Raw genomic sequence first — 16,032 nt, 5'->3', positions numbered from 1 at the left:
GAAATGAGGGGGAAAAGGGGGGGAGGGGGATGTGACATTAAAAAAAAAAATAACTTTCTACCAATAAATTCCAAAGAAATCAATAGTTCTTTCAAACTTTCCATAGAATTGAAAGGGGGGGAACACTTTTGAATTCACTGAGTCCAGCATTACAGTGTTATCCAAATTAGGGAAGGACAATAAACAAAACTAGAGACCAATACCCGAGATGTGCACAAGATTCTCAACAAAATCCTAGCAAACAGAATTCAACCGGGACATCCAAAAGATCATTTACCATGACCAAAGCTGTTTCATTCCAGGGATGCAGGGATGGTTTGACAGATGCAAATCAATGAATACAACTCACCATATCAACAGAATGAAGTCTATAATCACATCAGCTCAATACATACAGAAAAACAGCTGATAAAACTCAATATCCCTCCATGATAAAAGTCCTGAACAAATTAGGTATAGAGATGGTAACTCAACATAAGAAAGGCTACATGTAACAGAACCATAGTGAAGACCATCCTGATGGGAAAAAACAGAATGCACTTCCTCTAAGACCAGGAACAAGAGAGGGTGCTACTCTCACTGTGCTAATTTAATATAGAACTAGAAGTTTTAGCCAGAGCAATCAGGCAGGAGAAAGAGATAAAGGGCATACAAACAAGAAAAAACTAAAACAGGTCTACCCTCTGGTCCCACTATTCACTTTTGGGTTTATACCCAAAGGAAATGAAATCAGCGTACCAATGAGATACCCGCATGTCCATGTTCATGGTGGCACTATTCAGAAAGAGAATTACTGCATGGTCTCTCTCATATGCGGAAACTACAAAAAGTCAGCCTGAAAGTAGAATTGTGCTTACTAGGAACTGGAAAGGGTGAGAGGAGTGGGTGGGACAGGAAGGGTGGTAGAAAGGGAGACTGGATTTGATCAGGGCACACTCTATGCATGTATGGAAATATCACACTGAACTACTTTAATACGTTAATTTTTATTCTTATGAGTTAATACATGCTCATAAAGAATAAAAATTTTTGAAACACTGGTCCAACTCCTGCCTCCAGCATGTAGAAGGTCATACACCAGCCGGCAGAGGTCAATCAGCCCCTGTTCCCCAGGACCCTATGGTGACCTCAACCTGCAGCCAGAGACTGCACCTGACATGGTGGAGCAGCTGCACCGTCTCCTGCAGGCTAGACCCCCAGGCACTCGCAGGCATCTCTGATGTTGACTGCTGCTGAAGAACAGCCGCTACCTGGAACCAAAACCAATAACTCTATCCAGTGACACCTTAGGGCTCTTCTACAGGCATAAGTCTTTCCCTGTGAAAGCCACTTCATAAAACCAGAAGAGACAACAGCCCCACCAGATGCACAGATACCAATACAGGGAAACATGAATAAGCAAGGAGGCAAGATACCACCAAAGATCAGTTCTCCAGTCACTGACCACAAAGAAAAGTCAATTTATGAACTGCCTCAAAAGGAATTCCAAATTATGATCCTAAGAAAACTCAACAAGACAACACAGGTAGGCAATTCAGTGAAGTCAGTAAACTATTCAATTTTGTATAAGAAACCAGGTATCATTTAAAACAAACAAACAAATAAACCCCCCCCAAAAAAAAAAAAAAACTTGGAGCTGAAGAACTCAATAAATAAAAAAAAAATACAAGAGACAGTGCAAACAACAGACTAGATCAAACAGAAGAAATAATTTCTGTACTCAAAGATATGTTTTTTGAAATAACTCAGGATGAAAAGGAAAAGAAAAAAGAACAAAGAAAGCCTCAGGACCCACAGAAAGCCATTAAGCAAACAAATATTCACATTGTGGAAATTCCAGAGTATGAGGGATGGAGCAAGGCAAGAAAGCATATTTAATGAAATAATAGCTGAAAACTGCCCAAGTCTTGGGCAAGATATGAATATGCAAATCCATCAAAAGACCCAAATTAGAGTCAATCCAAAGAGGTCCTCTTCAAAGAACACTATAAGCAACTGTCAACAGTCAAAGACTAAGAACTGTAACAGCAACAAGGGAAACTAAAGGTCAAGTCACATCTAAAGACACCCCGTTAGGATTACAGCAAATTTCTCAGCAGAACCCTTGCAGTCCCGGAAAGAATGGGATGATATAGTCAGAGTGCTGAAAGACAAAACTGCCAGCCAAGACGACTAGGCTTGGTAAAGCTCTTCTTCAGAAATGAAGGAGATACAAAATTCTTCCCAGAAAGAACTCACCACCACTAGCCTGACCTTGAAAGAACTCACCACCACTAGCCTGACCTTGCAAGAAATACTTAAGGGACTGCTTCACACAGAAGTGAAGGGACAATAATTAGAACCATGAAAACATAAAAAAGTACAAAACCTGCCAATAGAGATAAATACATGATCAAATTCAGCACACTCCTTTACAATACACTATTTAAACTTTCAAATCTTTAGGAGGAAGGTTAGAAGACAAAATGGTCAACAGAAACAATAGCTGCAAAAAGTTAAGGAATACACACACAAAAAAAGATGGGAATTAAAGGCAAAGAAATTACAAATTGTAAGGGGGGGAATAAAAATCTGTTTGTATGCAGCCAAAGTTATCAGTGTAAAACAGTCTTTTATGAGAGTATTTATGTAAGTCTCAAAAGTAACCACAGACATACACACACACAAAAAAGTACAGCCAATACAAAAATGAGAAAGAAAATGAAACCAAACCTTATCACTAAAGAAAACTTCAAAGAAGAAACAAAAGACCTAGAAAACAATGAACAAAATGGCAGGAGGTAAGTCCGTATCCCTCAATAATATCTGGAATGTAAATGGAGTAAATTATCTAAGAGACAGAATAAACCAATGGATTAAAAACACTTCAACTACATGTTGCCTAAAAGAGACTCACTTTGCCTGTTTAAATAAATAAATAAACCTCACATAGACTGAAAGTGAAAGGCTGGGGCTAGGGATATGGCTCAGTTGGTAGAGTGCTTGCCTTACCTGCACAAGGTTCTGGGTTCAATCCCCAGCACCACAAAAAAAAAAAAAAAAAAAAAATTAAAGTGAAGGGATGGAAAAAGATTCCATACAAACCAAAAAAAAAAAAAAAAAAGCAGGAGTAGCTATATTTATCAGATCACACAGACTTCATATCAAAAACTAAAAAGAAGGTCATTATAGAATCATGTAATTAATTCAGCAAAAGGATATAACAAATATGCATGTGTGTGTGTGTGTGTGTGTGTGTGTGTGTGTATCCAACATGAGGGTAAATATATACAGCAAACGTTATTAGATTTGAAGGAAGAAATGGAGTGCTGTGGGATTTCAACATCCCACTCTTTGCAATGGACAGATCATCCAGACAGAAAATCAACAAGAAACATTGCATTTACACCACGCTCTAGACCAAATGGACCTAACAGACATTTCTAGAACATTCTGTACAACAGCTACGGAATACACATTCTTCTCAACAGCTTATGAAATACTCTCAAGGATGGCTCTTACGTTAGGCCACAAAACAAGTCTAACAAATTTAAGAAGACCTACTCATTTCCAGTTTTGTTTTGTTTTTTTTTTTTATACCAAAGATTAAACTGATAGGCACTGGATCACTGAGCCACATCCCCAGCCCTATTTTGTATTTTAGAGACAGGGTCTCACTGAGTTGCTTAGAGCCTCACTGAGTTGCTGAGGCTGGCTTTGAACTCTCGATCCTCCTGCCTCAGTTTCCTAAGCCACTGGGATTACAGGTGTGCACCATTGCACCCAGCTTCAAGTATTATTTTTTACAATAATCTAAAACTGGAAATTAGTAACAGAGGGAACTTTGGAAATTTCACAAATGCATGGAAATGAAACCATATGCTCCTGGAGCAACCAATGGACCAAGAATAAAATTACAAAGGCAATTTTAAATTTTCTAGAGACAAATGAAAATGGAAACACAACACACCAAATCTGTGGGATAAAGCTAAAGAGGAAAGTTTTTAACATATACCTACCTCAAAAGTAGAAAAAATCCAAGTACACTGCTTCATGTTACTTCAAAAGACTAAAGGTACAAAAACTAACCTAATCCAAAACCAGGAGGAAAGAAATAACAGAGATCACAGCAGAAATAAATAAAATAGACACTAAAGAAATAATCTAAAAGATGAATTAAAAGAAAATTTGATTTTCTGAAAAGATAAACAAAAACCTTTAGCTAGATTAAGGGGAAAAAAGACTCAAAATCAGAGATTAAAAAAAAAAAAAAAAAGACAGTACAGCTGGATGTGGGGGCACATGCCTGTAATCCCAGATGCTCAGGAGGCTGAGGCAGAGGATCATAAATTCAAAACCAGCATCAGCAACTTATCGAGAACCTGTGGCAAAATAAAAAGTAGAAAAGGGCTGGGGATGTGGCTCAGTGGTTAAGTGCCATGGTTTCAATCCCCAGTACAAAAAAAAAAAAAAAAAAAAAGGAGAAGATAGTATAACTGATACTACAAAAATATAAAGGATCATCACACACTGCTATGAACAACTGTAATGCCAACAAATTGGAAAACCTTGAAAAGATGGACAAATTCCCAAACACAAAAAAACTACCAAGATTGGGGCTGGGGATGTGGCTCAAGCGGTAGTGCACTCGCCTGACATGCGTGCAGCCCGGGTTCGATCCTCAGCACCACATACAAAGATGTTGTGTCCGCCGATAACTAAAAAATAAATATTAAAAAAAAAAAAACCTACCAAGATTCAATCATGAAGAAATGCAAAGCCAGATCAATAACCAATAACAAGACTGAATCAGTAATGAAAATTTCAGATCCAGCTGGGCATGGTGGAAAAGTATATTAGAACAGCCATACAGAAAACAGTGTGGAGGTTCCTCAAAAAACTGAAAAGAAAATTGTTACGTGATCCAGCAACACCACTAATGCATACACACACAAAGAAAATGAAATCATTGTGTCAGAGATATCTGGACTCCCATGCTTACACAGTAGCCAAAATCTGGAATCAATCTAAATGTCCAATGACAGATTAATAAAGAATAAGATTGGTATATATCCATAATGAAATACTATTCAGTTGTTGAAAGAATGAGATCCATCATTCGTGACAACGTGGACAGATCTAGAAGACATTATGTTAAGTGAAAGAAGCCAGGCCCAGAAAAACAAATACCATATGATCTCACTCATATGTGGACTAAAATGGCTAACCTCACTAGGGATAGCAGGAACATATCCCAACATTGTAAAAGCTATCTATGCTAAGCCCCAGGCCAACATCATTCTAAATGGAGAAAAACTGAAAGCATTCCCTCTAAAAACTGGAACAAGGCAGGGATGCCCTCTTTCACCACTTCTATTTAACATAGTTCTTGAAACTCTGGCCAGAGCAATTAGACAGACAAAAGAAATTAAAGAGATACGGATAGGAAAAGAGGAACTCAAACTATCACTATTTGCCGACAACATGATTCTATACTTAGAGGATCCAAAAAATTCCGCCAGAAAACTTCTAGAACTAATAAATGAATTCAGCAAAGTAGCAGGATATAAAATCAACACCCATAAATCAAAGGCATTTCTGTATATCAGTGACAAATCCTCCGAAAGAGAAACTAGGAAAACTACCACATTTACAATAGCCCTCAAAAAAAATAAAATACTTGAGAATCAACGAAAGAGGTGAAAGACCTCTACAATGAAAACTACAGATTGCTAAAAGAAGAAATTAAAGAAGACCTTAGAAGATGAAAAGATCTACCTGGATAGGCAGAATTAATATTGTCAAAATGACCACACTACCAAAAGCATTATGCGAATTTAATGCAATTTCAATCAAAATTCCAATGACATTCTTCATAGAAATAGAAAAAGCAATCATGAAATTCATCTGGAAAAACAAGAGACCCAGAATAGCCAAAGCAATCCTTAGCAAAAAGAGTGAAGCAGGTGGCATCACTATACAAGACTTTATACTACAGAGCAATAATAACAAAGCAGCATGATAGTGGGAACCAAAATAGACTTATAGACCAATGGAACAGAATAGAGGACACAGAGACAAACCACATAAATACAATTATCTCATACTAGACAAAGGCACCAAAAACATATATTGGATAAAAGATAGCCTCTTCAGCAAATGGTGCTAGGAAAACTGGAAATCCATATGCAGTAAAATGAAATTAAGCCCTTATCTCTCACCATGCACAATACACAACTCAAAGTGGATCAAGGACCTAGGAATTAGACCAGAGACCCTGCACCTAATAGAAGAAAAAGTAGACCCAAATCTTCATCATGTCAGATTAGGCCCTGACTTCCTTAATAAGACTCTATAGTGCAAGAAATAAAATCAAGAACCAATAAATGGGATAGATTCAAACTGAAAAGCTTCTTCTCAGCAAAAGAAACAACCATTGAGGTGAAGAGAGAACCTACAGAATGGGAGCAAATTTTTACCACACACACATCAGATAGAGCACTAATCTCTAGGATATATAAGAACGCAAAAAACTTATCAAAAAAAAACCGATAACCCAATCAATAAATGGGCTAAGGACCTGAAGAGACACTTATCAGAAGATGATATACAATCAATCAACAAATATATGAAAAATATTCAGCATCTCTAGCAATTAGAGCAATGCAAATCAAAACTAAGATTTCATCTTACTCTAGTCAAAATGGCAGCTATTAAGAATACAAACAACAATAAATGTTGGCGAGGATGTGGGGGAAAAGGTACACTCATACATTGCAGGTGGAAATGCAAATTGGTGCAACCAATCTGGAAGAGTATGGAGATTCTTTGGAAAAATGGAAATGGAAAAAACATTTGACCCAGCTATCCCACTCCTCGGTTTATACCCAAAGGACTTAAAAACAGCATACCACAGTGACACAGCCACATCAATGTTTATAGCAGCACAATTCAATTCAGCTAAATTGTGGAACCAACCTAGATGACTATCAATAGATGAACGGATAAAGAAACTGTGGTATACATACACAATGGAATATTAGTCAGCATTAAAAAAGAATAAAATCATGGCACTTGCAGGTAAATGAATGGAGTTGGAGAATATCATGCTAAGTGAAGTTCCCAATCCAAAAAAAACAAAGACGGAGTTTTTCTCTGATATGCGGATGCTAATCCATAACGGGGGTGGCAGAAGGGAGCATGGGAAGAATGGAGGAACTCTGATAGGCCAATAGGGAGAGAGGGAAAGGAAGGGGATATGGAAGTACAAAAAATGATGAAATGAGATGGACATCATTACCCTAAGTACATGTATGAAGACACAAATAGTGTGACGCTACTTTGTGTACAACCAGGGAAATAAAAAATTGTGCTCTATATGTGTACTATGAATTAAAATGGATCCTGCTGTCATGTATAATAAATTAGAATAAACATATTTTTTAAAAAATAATAATAAATAATTAAAATGGCTAAACTCACAGAAGTAGAGAACAGAATAGAGGTTACCAGAGATGAGGACAGGGAAAGTGGGGAGAGGTAGGTCAAGAGGATATAAGTAGAAGAGGAATAACTTCCTCTTCTACTTATATCCTCTTGCATAGCAGGGTGACTCTTAAGTTAACATTAAAATGCTATGCACTCAAAACAGCAAGAGGGATTTTTTTTTTTTTTTTTTTTTTTTTTTTTTTTTTTAGTACTGGGACTTGAACTCAAGGGTGCTTAACCACTGAGCCATATCCCCAGCCCTTTTTTATATTTTATTTAGAGACAGGGTCACACTGAGTTGCAAGTGCCTCGCTAAGTTGCTGAGGCTGGCTTTGAACTCATGATTCTCCTATCTCAGCCTCCTGAGTCTCTGGAATTACAGGCATGCGCCACCATACCTGGTGAGGGTTTTGTTTATATTTCGTTTCAATTTTTCGTCCTCTTTTGGTACTAGAGATTGAACCCCTCAGGGGTGCTTTACCACTAAGATAGACTCTCAGCTCCCCCGCTCCTTATTTTTTTTTTTTTAATTTTTGAGACAGGGTCTCGCTAAGTTGCCCAAGCTAGTCTCAAACTGGTGAGCACCCCCTCCCTCTGCCTCTGGAGTACATGGATCATGGGTGGAGTCACTTCTACCCAACTCAGTAGAAGAGATTTTTTAATGCTCTACCTATAAGAAATAGTAAATACGTATGAAGTGACATGCTAATAACTATGGTATGGTCATTATCATTTGTATACAGGTATTCAAACCTTACCTTGTAACTCATAAATATGCATAATTAAGTGTCAATTAAAGAACCCCCCCAATCAGTATTGTGATGCATCCTGTAATCCCAGCTAGTCAGGAGGCTGAGGCAGGAGGATCACAAGTTCAAAGCCAGCCTGAGCAACTTAGCAAGACCCTGTGTCAAAAATAAAAATAAAAAGAGCTGATATGCAGCTCAGTGATAGAATACTTCCCTAGTATGCATGAGGCCTGGGATCATTCCCCAGTAATGCAAACAAAACAAAACAAAAAAACCACTGGTAGAGTAGAAGCTTGGAGTCAGACAGAGCTCATTTCAGTCTTGCTTTACTTAATCTCCCTGAGGCTCAGAGAGATCTCAGGCCCTCATTTATAAAATAATAACCACCTCACAAGGTTGTTAAGAAAATTAAACGTGGCAATGGGTGTGACAGAAGCTGACACTGTGGAAGCAGTCAGGGGACATCAGCTGCATTTCCAGCTTCCTTCCTGCGACAGTCTTCTCTGACTTAACAGCAGGTAGAATCAAGGAATTCCACATTCCATTCTCCTCCCCCCAAAATACAGGAATCAAAGGAAGAAAACTCCACTTTCCCCAACCCACCAAGAGGCTACAGTCCTGCCGGGGCTCTACTCACTCCATAAATCTTTACTGAGTGGTCAGAGCCAAGGTGGTGAACAAAACAGACTCTTGCCTGCCCTCATGGAGTTTCAGTGTAGGGGAAGAGACAGATATGAGTCAAACAAACTACTCTAGCAGCAACAGCTGCAAAGCAGGGGTGTGTTGGAAGATGGGAAAGGATCTGGCCAGGAGGTGAGAGAAGCTCAAGGCTGATAAATGACTGGACATTAACTAGGTGAAGAAGGGAAGAGATTTCCAGGGAGAAGAAAAAAAACAATAACAGAAAGGTCCTAGGGTAGGAAGAAATGCAGAGCTATGGTGTGGACAGTTGACTACGTAGAATATACAGGTCTGGAGTTCATGGGCACCCTCTGGGCTGGAGGGGTAAACAGGAGAGCCAACATGAGCAAGCTGTGACTGAAGCAAGGGAACAGGCCTAGGGGAATCGACCACTAGAGAGAGAAGAGGGCCTAGGACAAATATTTAACAGCCAAGAGCTGGAGGGTAGCTTCAAAGAGTCTGAAAGAAGCAGCCTAAGAGGTGTCACATCATGGAAGCTAAGGGAGGAGTCGACTGTGTGAAACCTAACTATAAGGCATGGCTGTGAGGCTGAGGCTCCATGATTAACCGTGGTCCCTTCACCTTCTGAATACAGACCCCATTGCTCTAAGGCTTCTTTCTTTAAAAAAATGGTTTTTTCTCTCTTCTCCCCTCTCCACCTCCCTAAGAATTTTTGGGAGACAGTGTTATCTTTTCTTCCCCAAGTTAACTGCCCTTGCACACACCCCAATACAGGAAGGAGATGCCACCAGCTGAGGATGTGAGACGTGAATATCTCCCAAATTAACAAGTAAATCCATCGGGACGCCCAGAGCACACCTGGAATGTAACCCTTAAAGAGTGTCTTTAAAACACCCCTGTCCCTCCTGATTGGGAGAGTCAAAGCCTTTGGGACAGAAGGCCCCTGTGTTTCTCCTTTGCTAACAAAGCAATAAATCTTCTTTTTCCTTTTTTTCTCAAAACCATGTCCTCATTATTAAATTGGCATTGGGGACAGGGACCGAGCTTTCAGTTACAGTAAGAGGCCACTGACTGACAGGACCCGGCTCACCCAGCTGGGCAGCAGTATGCAGAGGCCTTGATATCTAAGCACTGGGGGCCTATGAGATCTCCTGGAGGCGCCTGGGAAGTGACTGGCATATTACATACAGGCTCTCCTGCCAGCAGCTTCCTGGGAGGAAGAATGGAAGAACAGAGACTCGAAACATCTGCCACTGAATCCAACGATCTGGCCTTAGGAAAGAGTAGGTACCAGCCTAGACATATCCTCTGTCATGATGCTGGTTAAATATGCATGGCTTTAGAACTAGGACAGGACAGTACTTGATCTGACACCAGGGTGCAGGACAGGGGGCTCCCCCACTCCAATAGCTAGCAAGGCACCTAGACTGGGGCCTCTAGTCACAGCATCAGCCGCAGCATCAACACAGCTGATTTCCAACACTCCCGCCCTCAGCACCCGACCTACTTACCTGGCAAGACACCTGGACCTTGGACTTTGACTGTCTCCTTGTCCTGCTCGTCCACCTGCTCTGAGTTCTCGACCACCTGTTCCAACTCTTCACTCAGCTAAGGGGAAAAGCAAAGCGGGAGAACAGGTTGGCTGCGTCCGCCTTGCTTTTCTAGACCAAAATAAGAAAGCAGAAGCTGCGACTCACTGAACTGTCACCCAAAACACCACATGATGTAGTGTGATCTACAAATCAGGAAAATAGAGTTCAGAAAACTCAAGGAACTTCCTTAGTTCCCTAGGACTTCCGTAACAAAGTGCCACAAACTGAATGGCTTAAAACACCAGGACTATCTTCTCTCACATTTCTTGGAGGCTAGGAGTTTGATATCAAGATATTGGCAGGGTTGGTTCCTTCCAAGAGCTATGGGGGGAAATACATCCCATACCTCTCTCCTAGCTTCTGATGTCAGCCAGCAATCCTTGGAATTCATTCCTTGGCTTACAGATGAATCTGATTTCCAATCTCTACTTCATCTTCACAAGGTATTCTCCCTGTGTTTGTGTCTTCACAGGGTCATCTTGAAGGGCACTAGTCATGCAGGATTAGGGCCACATCCTACTTCAGTCTGACCTTACCTTAACCTGAAATGACCTTATTTTCAAACAAAATCGCAGTCTGAGGTACCCAGAGTTAGGATGTCAACATATCTTTTTCAACCTACCACACACACCATGGCCATAAAGTTTGTGAAAGAAAAAGTTAGGAGTCAATCCTAGTTGGTCTAGTTCCAAAGCCCAAGTGCTCAACCTCTTCCTAAAGGAAGAGGAAGAGTGGCTTTGAGTCGGCCGAGAGAGAAAAGGGAAGAGTGAAGTTGCAGTCAGAGCTCTCTAGGACTCTGGCTAAAGTCCACTGACTTGGGCTGCAAATGGCAGAACCAAGTGGGAAGGGAAGTCCAGGTGACAGGCCACCCTCATCTCACTTCATCAGTGTTCTCACCTGTCAAAGGGGAGAAATTATACCACTGAGAAGGACAGAAAGGATAACAGTGATAATCACCAGTCTCCATAAAATTAGGAGGGAGGGCAGGAGAGGTCAGAGTTGGGACGAGGAGCTGTCACTGAATTGGGAGGCAGTGGGGTAGTTTTCCCAAGTGGCTTCTCAGGTACACAGTGTTAACACTTCCAAAGTACTTCAATTAAAAATTCACCTCCAGGAGACTTGAGTTAAAAAAAAAAAAAAAAACTCTTATGCATCTGTTTCTCTTCCATCTCCTTCACCAAGCATACACCCCTGCCCTTTAGAATCAGGCAAAAACCTCCAATTTCAAGCCCTCCAATCATATTAAAAAAAAAAAAAAAAAAGCAAAGTGAAAAAATAAAAAGGAGAGAGCTGGGAGGTTGGGGAAGACATCATGATATACAGGCCTCTATAGGAGCCCACAAAAGGGAACCCCAGAGTCTCACTGGACAAAATGAGATGAGGTTGTTAGAACCAGGAAGCCTCAAAGTTCTATGATCCCAGCTTCACCTGGATTCATCCTGACCCACATAGCAACATCCTCTTACCCAGTTCCCTTCTTGATACCTGCAGCCATAATAAGCCCACCTCCTTGCCTACCCCTTCCCTCAAAGCCAAAATTTCCTCTCAGCAAAGACACCTATCTCAGAGCTAGGTCCACTCAAATGATTCAGGCAAGAAAGATGCAAGTCATTATCTGGGCAATCTTCTTGGGACTTCAGAGTATCATCCACCATGGGAATGCCCCCAGTGAGCAACTGACTCACCTGTGGCCTTGCCCTTGCAAGTGGGATAACAGTCCATAAGTTAATAAATATTTTATGAGCCCTGTTAGGTGAGGAGATACTGCAGACTGTGTGTGGAGCCAGGATCCTGTTAAATCTGGACCGCAAAGTTCCCTAAAGAAGGAACTATACCGGTCATTCTCTGAGGACACCGAGCTCAGCACTTTCCATATACTAATTCATTTGTGAACAGTGAGTGTCTAGTATGACCAAAGCCGAAGTGGGTGAGGAGATAGTCAAAGTAATACATAAAAAGTTGAGCTGTACATGGTTTTGAATCCTTGCTGAGAAGTTTGGCCCGTTCTGGGAAGATCCAGCATCAGGGCTGTGAAAGGAAAAGGCTCTGGGGTCAGGGAAGACCCTCAAAGCAAATGTGGAGAATATGAGACTGGAGAATGAGGGGGTAACACAATATCACACTCGGGTGATTAGAACAGACACAGGGACACAAACTGGAGGAAGAGTTGAAGATGTGGACCTGAGTAATCTTGGCAAGTGAGAGGAGCACAGTGGAGGAGAACAGGAGAGGAAGATTACCAAAGATGACCAAGGTTCGGGTGGAGAGAGCAGTTTCACCCACAGGCTTAAGAAGCCAGGAGGAAGAGTACTCTGAAGGAAAAGCTGGAGGCTCAGCTTGTACTCAGGACAGACAAGAGACAAAGAACTGGAGAAAGTGATCTGTTAAGTCGTGGGAGGAGGTGAGATTGAAGGGAGAGGAGCGAGAACAGCAAGGTCGGTGAAAGTACTTTTTTTCAAAGTTAGGCGGCCACCAAAACAAGAGATAATGATCCCTGCCATTTACCAGCCACGGGGACCACGCGGCCTCGAGCTAAAGGAGAGCTGATGCCCAATGCGCATCTGAGCTCGCCGCGAGAAAGACGCACCCGACTCCACTTGTTGCAAAGAACCTCGCTTCGGTCGACTGGCCGCACTATGGACCGGGACCAAAGGGGCTCTAATCATTCACCTGCTGGTTACGGGTCGCGGCTCCAGGGACCCGACTCCATCCCCCGGCCAATCGACTGGCAGCATCCGGAGGAGGCTGGCACCCGCGCCGCCCGCCACCCGGCTTCCTTCCTTCCTTCCTGCTGAGCAGCTCCTCGGCACCCCGGGACCCTCTGAGGACGCGCTCACCCCGCCCTTTGGCTGCACAGCCGGATGCCCCCACGCAGCCCGAGCCCCCCGGCACCCCACCCCCAGGATCCCGAGACCTCGCTCCTCCGCCTCACAAGAAACTCCCTTCCTTCCCCTGCTCCCTCATACCTCCTGGTAGGATGTGGTGAGTTCCTGCCGGATCATGGCACTGACCAGGGCTAAGGTACACCTGAGTCCGCGACAGCCCGGGAGACGCAGGGAGTGAGCACCGCAGCTGCAGTCTGGGGACCTGCCGGCTCCGCAGAGCAAGACCGGTTCGAAGCTGCGTCCCAGACACCAGGCGTGACGCGCTAGGCGCATGCGCCTCGCTCCTGCAGCCGCCCGGGCGGGCGAAGGAAGTGCAGGGAAATGTAGTTCTTGGCAGGGCGCCCCTCGCCACCCCTGGGAAACAGGAGCCCAAGTGTTTGGCTGGGCCCGGCCAAACCCCCGGCCTTCAACGCGCGTGCCTCTTTGTCTCTCACTTCCTCTCTCTGTTGGAGGGGGAGGGTAAGTGGAACAAAGAGGCCAAATCAGATGGGTAGGACCGCCTAATCTATAATTGCAAGCGGAAGCTTGGTCCGGCAATAAATGTCTGGAAGAGCGCTTTGTATGTTACACAGCATTGTCACTTTCTACCCTTGATCCTTCAAGGGCCCCTCTAGGAGGAATATTTTTCTCCCTATTTTGCAGATGAGGAAACTGAGGTATCTTGTTTCAGAAAGGATGGAAGAAGAACAGTGTGATCAAGTGAAGATTATATATCCAAGAGTAGACTACAGAATTCATGTTCTTTCCATCATTCCTGAGGCACCCACTTGGAGTCGGGAGTCCTAGTTCTTGTCCTTGCTCTGCCCCTCACCCTGTAATCTAGCAATGAACAGAGCTCACCTGTTTCTGCCTCAGCACAACTGCTAAAACCTGCTCTGTTTCACTGGGCTTCATGGGAGCCAAGAGAGTTCCTGCAGTGAACACCCAGAGGTGTAATTCAACCACAGCAGAAGCAGGGAGCCCTAAATGTGGCAGAGAATTGGGTGTTGGCCCTATGGAGGGTGGACTTGAGGACCACCCACATCTCCCATACGGGGCTAGCTGGTCTGAGTGGCCACCCTGAGCTGCTTAGTGGTGAAGCAGATAGAGGCTGCTTATTATGCCTTAGTGAATGCTGCTCTGTGTCCCGAGCAGCTGCAGCTTTGCAGCCCCCTCCACTCAGGCCACTGGGCCTCTTCCCTGCTGACATGCACAGTAGCACCAACCACATCAGATCATCCTGGGCCTCCTGAAGCTAGCAGTGGGAGGTCCCATGCCTCTCATGATCAACCTGCTCAACCCCAGGCCCTCTGCTCTTACATCTATTAAATGGGACAATGTGTATAGCACCCAACACATTGTAAGCACTCAACTGCACATTTGTTAAATGTGAATAGAACACTTAACACCAGTCATTTCACTTATCAATTAAAACAATCAACTAATTAAATCTTTTAGTGCATTCATGCAAAGGTGGTTGGTAGAACATGTCACACAATCATAAAATTTTAGACTGGAAGGAACTAAAGCAATCTATTTCAGTCCTATCGTACCTCTCTGCTCTTTGTTGGTATGACTAAACTGGGAAATGATGGTCTCCCTTATTTGAGGAGATTAACTGATTAATATAATTTTTAACATAGTTTTAAAAATAAAATGTGACGCAGAGTGTGGTGGCGCACCCCTGAAATCCCAATGGTTCTGCAGGTTGAGGCAGGAGGATCACAAGTTCAAAGCCAGCCTCAGCATGGTGAGGCACTAAGCAACTCAGTGAAACCCTGTCTCTAAATAAAATACAAAATAGGGCTGGGAATATGGCTCATCAGTCGAGTGCCCCTGAGTTAAATCCCCAGTATCAAAAAATAAATAAAATGTGCCAGGCATTGGGGTATACAAATGAATGATAGCCCAATATTCTTGCTTCTGTGGCTCTTCCATGCTAGTATACAGAGATAGACCATAAAGTAGAACTTTCAGTCCTTGATGTCCCCAGGTCTCTCTTCCCCTTCCCTTGGGAGCACACACTAATCAAATTTTCCAACAGAACAGTGGTTATCATGGTCCCAAATGACCTCTGCATTGTCAGATCAGATGCCATTTCACCATGTTTCTCTTTCTTGATTTATCAGGGACACTGGACTCAGCTGATCCTCCCTTCTCCGTGATACACTTTCTTCCCTGGTTTCTAGGACACCTCCCACTTTGCTCCTCCCTGGCTTGCTGCTCCTTCTCAGCCTCCTGTACTGACTTCCCCCTCATCTCAGCGTTACAGAGTGGCCTTTTCCTTTCTCCTTACTCCCTAGGAGTTAGTGAAGTGGTCATCTCTAGTCTCGTGATGGAATTACCATCTGAACCCTAGAGATTCCTGCTATGATTTGAATGGTGTCCCTTCCAAATATGTTGAAATTCTGACTTCAGTATCTTAGAAATTTGGAAATAGGGTCATTGCAGATGTAATTAGTTAAGATGAGATCAAAAGGTCACTTATGACTCTACCGCTTTGGTTTGTCTGGCAGAGGTACTTGGACAAATTACTCCTGTGGGAACACTAACCATGTGTTGTGTGGTGAAGGGATTCCTTAGCCCAATAAGCCTGTGTGCATAAAAAATGATGGAAGATAATGTGAAGACAGACACAGGGAGAAGACCACGTCATGACAGAAGCAGACGTTGTAGTAATGCAGCTGCAAGCTGAGGTGACTTCAGTTATTCACATGC

At 42.8% G+C, this 16,032-nt stretch overlaps 1 protein-coding gene across 3 annotated transcripts in view; it reads right to left on the bottom strand.

The window, feature by feature from the left end:
* Pacc1 (proton activated chloride channel 1) overlaps positions 1 to 13,575 on the bottom strand; it is a 39,439-nt gene extending 25,864 nt beyond the window's left edge. For 2 of the 3 annotated variants that reach the window (XM_026387479.2, XM_077802733.1), the window contains exons 1-2: positions 13,417 to 13,546; positions 10,370 to 10,466 (exon numbers count right to left, since the gene is read on the bottom strand). In XM_026387479.2, coding sequence (XP_026243264.1) covers positions 10,370 to 10,466; positions 13,417 to 13,452 — 133 coding nt within the window. In that variant the 5' untranslated portion in view covers positions 13,453 to 13,546. Of the gene's footprint in view, positions 1 to 10,369; positions 10,467 to 13,416 lie in introns of all 3 variants that reach the window. The other variant, XM_077802732.1, reaches the window with a different exon arrangement.
* Between the last annotated feature and the right edge of the window lie 2,457 nt (positions 13,576 to 16,032).

This window comes from Urocitellus parryii, chromosome 9 (assembly GCF_045843805.1).
Source record: "Urocitellus parryii isolate mUroPar1 chromosome 9, mUroPar1.hap1, whole genome shotgun sequence".
Taxonomy (NCBI): domain Eukaryota; kingdom Metazoa; phylum Chordata; class Mammalia; order Rodentia; family Sciuridae; genus Urocitellus; species Urocitellus parryii.
This window is presented reverse-complemented; position numbering and strand designations above follow the sequence as displayed.